This window comes from Octodon degus, unplaced genomic scaffold (assembly GCF_000260255.1).
Source record: "Octodon degus isolate 3935 unplaced genomic scaffold, OctDeg1.0 scaffold00276, whole genome shotgun sequence".
In the NCBI taxonomy this organism is placed as follows: Eukaryota; Metazoa; Chordata; class Mammalia; order Rodentia; family Octodontidae; genus Octodon; species Octodon degus.
In genome coordinates this window covers 1,237,748-1,247,311 of record NW_004524852.1, presented here as the reverse complement: position 1 = coordinate 1,247,311, position 9,564 = coordinate 1,237,748, and the positions used below count along the sequence as shown (strand labels likewise).

At 37.8% G+C, this 9,564-nt stretch overlaps 1 protein-coding gene across 1 annotated transcript; it reads right to left on the bottom strand.

Moving 5' to 3' along the window:
* Positions 1-8,200: 8,200 nt before the first annotated feature.
* LOC101566811 (olfactory receptor 49) lies at positions 8,201-9,136 on the bottom strand. The gene has a single exon (XM_004646676.1). It carries the CDS (start codon positions 9,134-9,136, stop codon positions 8,201-8,203), a length of 936 nt encoding a protein of 311 aa, XP_004646733.1.
* Positions 9,137-9,564: the final 428 nt, after the last annotated feature.

Genomic DNA, 9,564 nt, shown 5'->3' with positions numbered 1-9,564 from the left:
TGAGTCACGGCCATTGCTTGGCCAATGTGCTCTCTGTGAAAGCCTGAGAGAGTGTCTTCTCCCCATGTGACTCTCCTTAGGCACACTCTATGTCATTGATCACTTTCCTCTTATAATTTCACTTTAAAAAATTTATTAAGAAACAAATAGCAATGAGACAGTTTCAAAACAGGTTAGTAGGACAGTTACAATAATTAATACATTGCATATTGTTGTCTTCTTAATAGTTATTCATAGTACAAGATGCAGACATGATATACTGGCCAAACGCTATTAGTGCAAATCTTTCTTCTCATCGAATTAAGAGAAAGTAGCTGTATATCTATCCTATTCTGTATATATAAATATAAAATGGCCCTTCACTTATATCCCTTTTTTTTTGGTTTAGTTTTGTCAGAGATAAGTATTCCATTATCATTTAAATATTGTAGGTGTGTGAATTCAGCAAAATAATCCAATACAGTCCAGTAGTCCATAATAGTAGTGGGTTATCCATAGGACTGGCAATGTCAGAAGTTTTGACTTAAGCCTTTCACAGATCAGCATATTAATGTGGCTTTATTTTTTATACCTCAGTTTTATACTTTTCTGCTGGATAGTTAAGACCAAGATGAAGCAAGACCTATATAACAAGTAATTAACTTTTGTATCTGCCAAGGTCAGTCAAATCCTCTCAGGATTTACCTTGAAATTCTGTACCACAGTTTGTAGATCCTTTGTCAGTGTCAGCCATGTGGACGAGTCATGGCCACTGCTTGACCAATTTACTCTCTATGAAAGCCTGAGAGAATGTTTTCTCTCCATGTGACTCTCCTTAGGCACACTCTACATCATCAATCACTTTACTCTGTGGCACCATAATCTCCTTGATCAGAAAATTTGGGACACCACTGAGTTATAGGATGTTACAGTATGGTTCTCTTATGTCCTGAGTCCTCACTGACCTTGAATGGCTAGGGCCAAAATGTTGGCTATCCTTGTAGCCCTTCTTTTTCTCTAATTTTTACTCTGCAAACTTAAGTTGTTAACCCTCCAGAAGAGAAGCTTAATGATATTATTACCCTATAACATAGGCAGTTGAGCTTAACCTCACTATCTGTCTGAATATCAAACATCTTAGCCATAACATGGAACCGTTATTTTCCATCAAGTATTGAGATGTTAAACTTTAAATCCCTACAGAATTAATTTAGCTTCTTGCTTTCCAATCATTATTCCTTTTATTTGTCACTGTTGTGTAATTGCTCTGGCTAATGTTTCCAAAACTACACTGAATTGGAGTGGAGATAGTGGACAACCTTGTCTTGTTCCTGATTTTATTTATTTATTTTTATTTTTATTCTTTTCTATTGTTAATTTTATATTGACATGTAAAAACAAAAGCCAAAACAACAGAAACAAAGACAGAAAGAAGGTAATATACAAAAAGACATGCGACAGATTTTCAAAACAAGAATAGCAAATTAACAATGGTTGTTACATTACCTGTTTTTATCATCAAATCTGTTGCTCAGATTAACAGATATTATGCAATATTGGACAAATAATTGAATATTAAAGCTTGCTTTTAATAAACCTTAAATTTTTCTTTTTAGTTTTTAAAAATTATTATTATTATTATTTTTAAATTTTATTTATTTATTTATTTAGTGTGTGGCCAGTTCAGCCCACCAGGGGGTGGGGCTGGTTGGCCTGTGTTGCTGGGGGATTGAACCGCGGTCCCTGTGCTTTGTTTAGCTTAGCTTGTTCTAAGTAGGTGCTTTAGACCACTGAGCCATCTCACCAGCCTTTAAAAATTATTTTAAAGAGATTATAATAATAATTTATAGAATGCTAGAAATGGTACACATTTAGAAGACCAAGATGAGAGGTATTCAACCATGTTTTTTTTTTGTGTGTGTGTGGTTGACTCAGCCCACTCTGGGGGTGGGGCTGGTGCAGCATGTGGTGCTGGGGCTTGAACCAAGGTCCCTGCACATTTGCCTAAGCAGGCACTTTAGACCACTGAGTTATCTTGCCAGCCCATGAATCATGATTTTTGTATTGCACATTGCTGTCCTTGATGTAGTTGCTTAGATTGCAGATATCAGCATACAGAGTTAGTTAAAGTCAAAATTCTAAGGGCTGACTGATATTTAAAAAAAATGATGGAAATTCTTAATGCAATCATCTCAGCCATCCTGTATATATAACTTGCATGATTTTTCCCTCTTCCTTTTTTCCTTTCCTTTATCTTCATTGATTAATCCTTTTTTTTTTTTTTTCAGACTGTACAGTTCATTTATTCATTTATTTACTTATTTGCTATACTGGAGATTGAACCGAGGGTGTTCTACCACTAGCTACATCTAAACTTTCATATTTTGAGACAGTTTTTGCTAAGTTGCTAGGCTAGGCTCAAACCTGTGATCCTCTTGCCTCTCCCTCCCAGAGCTCTAGGATCATAGATGCGCACCTCCATAGCTGACTGGATATTCCACTTTAAATACTCCAATTGGATGGTTTGTGAATAAATACTCATAAATTTACTTAAAAAAAAAAAACACAACTTCTGGGTTGAAGATCTAGAAAGTGGAAGAGCATTTGCCTAGCAGGTGTGAGGCTGATTAATCCTTATGTTCAGTTTCTTTCTATTTTATCATATCTATTATATCTATCTAGTTTTATTTATTCTTTCAGGTTTTTAAACTAGGGAGATAATATGATATTTAAACATCTGGGTCTGATTTATTTCACTTATTAGTATAGCCTCCGTTGTATCCACTTATCTATAAAGGCCTCAAATTTGTCTTTTTTTATATCTGAGTAATACTCATGAAACTACCACATCTTTTTCATCCATTCCTCATGTGATGGGCATTTTTGTTGTTTCCAAGATTTGGCTATGACAAATTGTACTCTATAAACATTGGAGTACATATATCACTATGGTATCATGCTTTCAGTTTTTTTGGAAAATACCCAGCAGGGGAATAGCTGGGTTGAATGGGATCTCCAGTCCTAGTTTTTTGAGGCGTCTCCACACTGATTTCCATAGTGGTGGTACCAGTCTACATTCATGCCAACAGTGGAGAAGCGTTCCTTTTTCCCCACAGCCTCTCCAGTATTTGTTATTGGTTGTTCTTTATGACAGTCATTCTTTCTGGGGTGAGATGGTATCTTAATGTTGTTTTAGTTTGAATTTCTCAAATGATCAATCTGTGGAACTTTTTTTAATGTATTTATTTGCCATTTGTATTTCTTCCTCTGAGAAGTGTGCATTCATCTCAGATGCCTATTTTTGGATTGGGTCTTTATAATTTGGGGGCCTCATTTTTTTTTCAGTTTTTTATATATTCTAGATAGAAGAGAAGTCCTTTGAGTGAATGTTGATTAAGATTTTTTTTTCCCCAATTTGTGGGTTGTCTTTCTTCTCTGTTGGTGGTTTTTTTTGGCATGAAGAAACTTCTCAATCAGATGAGACCCCAGTTGCTAATTCTTTGAAGTATTTCCCATGCAGTTTGGTTTTTGTTCATGAACTCTCTTCCTACCCCTATGTCTTCAAGATTTCCATCTACTTTCTCATCTAGCAGATTTAGTGTTTCTGTTTTAATATTTATATCTTTAATCCATTTTGATTTGAGGTCAGTGTATGGTGATAGACCCTGGTCTAGTTTTAGTTTTTAGCATGTGAAGAGCCAGTTCTTCTAATGCTTTTTTTTTGGCAGTACTAGTGATTGAACTTGGGACCTTGCATATAGCACCATTTGTTAAAGAGGCTATTTTTCTTTCAGTGGACATATTTGGCCCCTTTCTTAAATACAAGGTGGCTGAGTGTGTTTGCAGTTGTATCTTCATCTTTTAATCTATTCCTTTGATCCTTGGGTTTTTTTTTTTTTGGCTGGCTCAACCCTTCCTGGGGCTGGGGCTGGTGTGGCATGTGGTACTTGGATGATGATGGGGTAGGCAAAAGTTCTATAAGGTTCTTGTGATGTTGAGGAGGAAAAGTTGGACTCATCAAGGCTCCTGAAACAGTGAGTGTCATCAAGGCTCCTGAAACAGTGAGTGGGGCAGGCTGAAGCTCAGCACAGCTCCCGCAACTGTAAGGGATAGCCGGGCAGAGCTCATAGGCCCCCATAGCTGTCTGGGGCTCAGCCTGCCTTCCGCACTTGTTGAGGGTTGCATAGCTCTAGCATTAGCTTCTTTCTGTTTTTCTTGTGTGCAAAGATGGAGGTTTTCCCTCACTCACACCCATCAGAAAGAAATTCCTATAGCATATCAGCTCTGGTGGCCTGAGTTTCAAGTATTACATAGCCTTGTGTTCCTAGAAAAATTTCCACTTTGTTGTGATATATTGTCTTCCTTGTGTATCATTTTATTCAGTTTGTTGATTCTTAGGATTTTTGTGAGAAAGACTGGTTTATAATTTCCCTTTGTTATGATGCCCTTTTCAGTTCTGGTAACAAGACTCTGTTGACTTTATAAAATATGTGGAAAGTAGTTTGTTTATGCTTTTCTTTTGCATTCATTCTCCCAGCTTCACATCCAGCAGGGACCTCTTCTCTCATCAGTTCCCATATAGGTGTCTAAATTGAGTCACATTTGATGTCACTGACCTGGTGTTGATCATTGTTCTGTAGTTTGAATTGCTGGGGCTGAAGGGCTGGCCAAATAGCTCAGTGGATTAAAGTGCCTGCAAGCAGGCACAGGGGCCTGGGGTCTCCCAGGCCTGCCGTGTCGGGGCACGTTGAGATGGCAATTGAGACTGGGCATGGTGGCGCACACCTGTAGGTGGAGCACTATGAGTCTTATCTAGAAGTGAGACCCTGAACACCTTGTAGACCCTTCCCTAAAATACAAAAAAAAAAAAAAAAAAAAAAAAAAAAAAGCTGGACCTAATTTAAATGTCCACAAGTGGTAAAAGACAAATTGTAGTATATATGATGAAACACCAATGAGAATGAAGGATTTGTAATATGTTATGAACACGTACTGATTCCTTATAGTGAGTGTACTAATTATGTACTGCAAATATGTACTAATAAAAGTTTAAAAAAAAAAAAAGAAGTAAAGCCATGCTGTTATGTTGAGCTGTAGAGGACTCAGGTCAACAATTTCTGACATTGCCAGTGAAGTGGAAGACCCAATACTATTATGGACTACTGGACTTTTTTAGAATATTTTGCTGAGTTAACACACCTATAATATGCAAATAATGGAACTTAACAAAAAAAGGGGATACAGATGAATGTCCATTTTGTATCTGTGTATTCAAAATGGTTAGGATCAATACATAGTTACATTCTTTTAATGAATAGAGGGATTTATTCTAATGGTGTTTGTAAATAGGATATCATGTTCGCATTTTGTACAGCAATTAACCACTAGGAAGAATGTATGCAATGTGTTAATTATTGAAACTGTCCTACCAATTTGGTTTGAAACTGTTTCATTGTTATTTGTTTCTCCATAAAATTATGGAAAAAAAAGAAAAAAAAAAAAGAATTGTTGGGACAGAGATCAGCATTGCCTTAGCTATAACTGAGAATGGGCAGGCTATTTCCTGAGAAAAATCGGGCTGTTATTATGTTAACAATGAAGAATGGATGCCACATAGGTAGAAATTACACACGATCATTACATTATTTATGGTGTTTTGGTTTGGCTCAATGATGTATAAAACCTTATATGGTCAAATTTATAGATTTTTAAAATATTTTTTCTAAAACTATTAGCTAAGATAATTTATGTTTTATATTTACAGATTTATATGTATATACTTAATTTTTTTTTTTTTATTTTGTATTTTAGGGAAGGGCCTACAGGATGTTCAGGCTCTCACTACTAGATCAGACTTGTAGGGATCAGCCTGTTTACAGCCTCCCAAGAGCTGGGATTACAGGAACATACCACCACACCCAATCTACTTAATTCATTTTGAACTTGTTTTAGCTATATATGAAGTGAGAGTCTAACTTAATTTTGCCCTAAGATAGTAGATAGCTTAATTTATATTTATTCAACTTATTCCTTCTAGAAAACATAATGCTTAGTTCTTGATGTGACACTTTGTGCCAAGCCATGTGCTAAGCTTTCTGACAAACATTAACTCATTCAACGTGTATAAGTATTCTGTGAGGCAGAGTCTCTAATGATCTTCACATGCGTAATTGACACGCAGTGTCTTGCTTGCTCAAGATCAAATGGCTAACAGGTAGCTGTGCTCAATTCTGAATGCAGGTTACATTTAACCTGTAGTTTGTTTGTTTGTTTTTTTTTTTTTCAGTGCTGGGGATTGAACTCGGGACCTTGCACTTGCCAGGCAGGTGCTTATTCTGCTGAGCTATATCCCTGACCCTGTAACCTGAAGTTCTGCTCACAATCACTATGCTGTGCTGCTTGCCAAAATAACTAATGCCCATAGTGTGCTGAACTTTTGCAGCTAGTAGACTTCTGAACACACACCCTGTTCTTCCTACCAGTTAGTTTATAAAGATTGGTTGTTTCCGAATCTTTCTTTGATAATTGGGCTTATTGTTGTAATTATATAATTTAACTATATAAAAACCCAATGAGGTCTGGTGAGATGGCTCAGTGGTCTAAAGCACCTACTTAGAACAAGCTTAGCAAAGCACAGGGACCACGGTTCAATCCCCAGGACCACATGCCAGCCAGCCTCGCCCCCTGGTGGGCTGAGCTGGCCACACACACACACACACACACACACACAAATTAAATTAAATAAATAAATAAATAAATAAAATAAAAAAACCCCAATGAAACATGACTGTAAAAAAGATAGTAGTTTCTATGGAAATTAAGTTTATTCTTTTCCACAGGCTTCATTAAGGAAAGTAGCAAAAGCTGAGAGTGATGGAATATGCCTATAATCCCAGCACTTTGGGAGGTTGAGGTAGGAGGATTGACAAATTTAAGCCCAGTCTATTTAGGGACTTGGCAAGATCCTGTTTAAAATCAGGAGGAGGATGGGGATGTAAGTCAGTGTGAATGCTCAGTTGCCAGTAACACACACACACACACACACACACACACACACACACACAAATTGAATTAAATTAAGTATAGGCAAGAACTGTGAAGGTTGGCAAACTAAGAAAGTAAAAATCCTAAAATTTTGTTCACTGATATTCAATCATCTTTAAAATCCTTATAATACTGAAGCAAATCCAGAAAATTATAGAAGATACATTATGAATGTGGCCTAATTAAAAAAGACTGAAACAGTCAACTTCTCAAAGAAAGGGATATTTATAGATTAGTGAATGAATATATCACTGTAGGTTTTTAAATATAATTTGAGGCATGTATCACTTAAAAAGTTTTCTCCTTCACCTCAAATAACCAATCAAATACTAGTCCCAATATTTTTAAAAGAAAAGCTTCACTGTGGTTAGCAAATTGTGTATTGAATTAAATATCTTCCCTTATTAGAAAGTCTACTTTGATCTTCTATTCTGTTAGATCCTTTTCTATATTAGCATATCTTTCTAGGCTGTCTACCCAGTCCCAATGATCTCTTTGTTCTTTTTTGGCAACACTGGAGATTGAACCCACAGCCTTGATTGAGTATATTCCCAGTTTTAATTTTTTTTTTTTAAATTGAAAACAGTCTCACTAATTTGCTAAATAGCCTATACTGGGCTCAAACTGGTATTCTCTTGCTTTGGTCTCCTAGGATACAGGGATTATAGATATATACCACCATGCCTGGCTATAATAAACGTATTCCTTTTTAAAAATGTATTCTTGCTGTGAATTTTTAAAATCAAATTTGAAAAGTTCTAGCAAAGAAGGGATGGTAAGTTTATTACTGTAATTAAAAACAAGAAAAGATTATAAAAGTAAGATACAGGTTAGGGTCAGAAATATATTGGGGCTGGGGAGATGGCTCAGTGGAATAAGCGCTTCCCTGGCAAGCGCAAGGACCTGAGTTCAATCCCTGGTTCCAAAAAAAAAAAAAAAAAAAAAAAAGAAAAAGAAAAAAAAGAAAAAAGAAATATAAAGAGATACCACACATAACTGTGGTATATTGACTTTTCTGTGATTCTGAACATGATATAAAAGACTTAAAATGATATGTGTGAGATATTACCATACATTACAGCACATGACAAACAACTGTCAATGAGAGACAAGGACAAAAGCTTTATCAGCTGATGTTGAGGCAAGAAGGAATCTTCTGCCTTTACTCTGTCCTTTTTCAACTTTGTGAGAGGAGCTTGCTCACTTGCTCCCTGAATACCTGCTTCACCTGTTTGTTCCTCAGGGTGTAGATGAAGGGGTTGAGCACTGGGGTCACCACTGTGTTGAGTAACGCCACCACCTTGTTCTGGTCCTCACCCTGCTCACCCTTGCCTGATCGGATATACATGAAGATGCAGCTGCCATAGAAGAGAGATACCACAGTGATGTGGGAGGAGCAGGTGGAGAAGGCTTTCTGCCTCTCCTTGGTGGAGGGGATCTGCAGGATGGTGTGGAGAATGTGGCCATAGCAAGTGGCCGTGACAGCCAGAGTGCCCAGGAGGCTGAAGTTGGCTATAACAAAACTCAGGAGCTCCATCAGACTTGTATCTGCACATATGAGCTCCAGCAGTGGCATGCTGTCACAGAAGAAATGGTTAATGATATTGGGGCCACAGAAGGGCTGCTGAAAAACGATGAAACTTGGAACCAAGATGAGGAACAATCCTGTCATCCATGAAGAGAGCACCAGCTTGCCACACAGCCTTTTGCTCATGATGGTAGCATAGCGCAAAGGGTTACAGATGGCCACATACCTGTCAAAGGACATCACTGCCAGTAGGAAGAACTCTGTGGTGCCTAGGAAGAAATAGAGGAAGCTTTGTAGGAAGCAACCTACTAAGGAGATGGTCCTGTGTCCCATGAGGATGTTGGTCAGCATCTTGGGGAAGATGACTGAGGTGAACCAGATCTCAAGGACAGCAAAGTTGCGGAGGAAGTAGTACATGGGGGTGTGGAGGCGCCTGTCCAAGAGGGTGATGACTATGATGAGGAGGTTCCCCAGCAGTGTGAGGCTGTAGGTGAGGAGGAGCCCCAGGAAGATGAGCATCTGCAGCTCACAGGCACTTGAGAGGCCCAGCAAGATGAACTCTGTGACTGCAGTGTGGTTCCCCATGGTGCCTCTGCCCTCTGCCAGTGATGTCTGGTCAGAGGAGCTCAGCATCAGGAGCCAGGATGTTCTGAGGATCTGAGGACAGCCTACAAATGCAAGGTAAGAGACATGAGCATCACAGTTTTGGGTAAACAATTTTTTTTTGTGAAAGACATATTCTTTCACCATTTAGGCTCATTTGTAATTCCAGAGGGTACCAGTGTTGTATTTGGTCTCTTATGTTTGTATTGAAGGACAGAGTGGTGATTCCACAAGGCTCAGAACTAAAAATATGTTCTCACTCTTCTTAACTTTATTTCTCTTTCTCAGCAAATTCCTTTCTTCCTAGCCAAAGAATCTGCTTTCAGAATCACTTGTTGATGTCTTTCCTGCAATGTTGTGTGGTCATTGATAAACAGTTCATATTTGAGGATGTTGTTGTTTGAGAATGA

Bases quoted from the DNA above. Each gene is read 5' to 3' on its own strand.
- LOC101566811 (XM_004646676.1), bottom strand. From the start codon at position 9,136: ATGGGGAACCACACTGCAGTCACAGAGTTCATCTTGCTGGGCCTCTCA.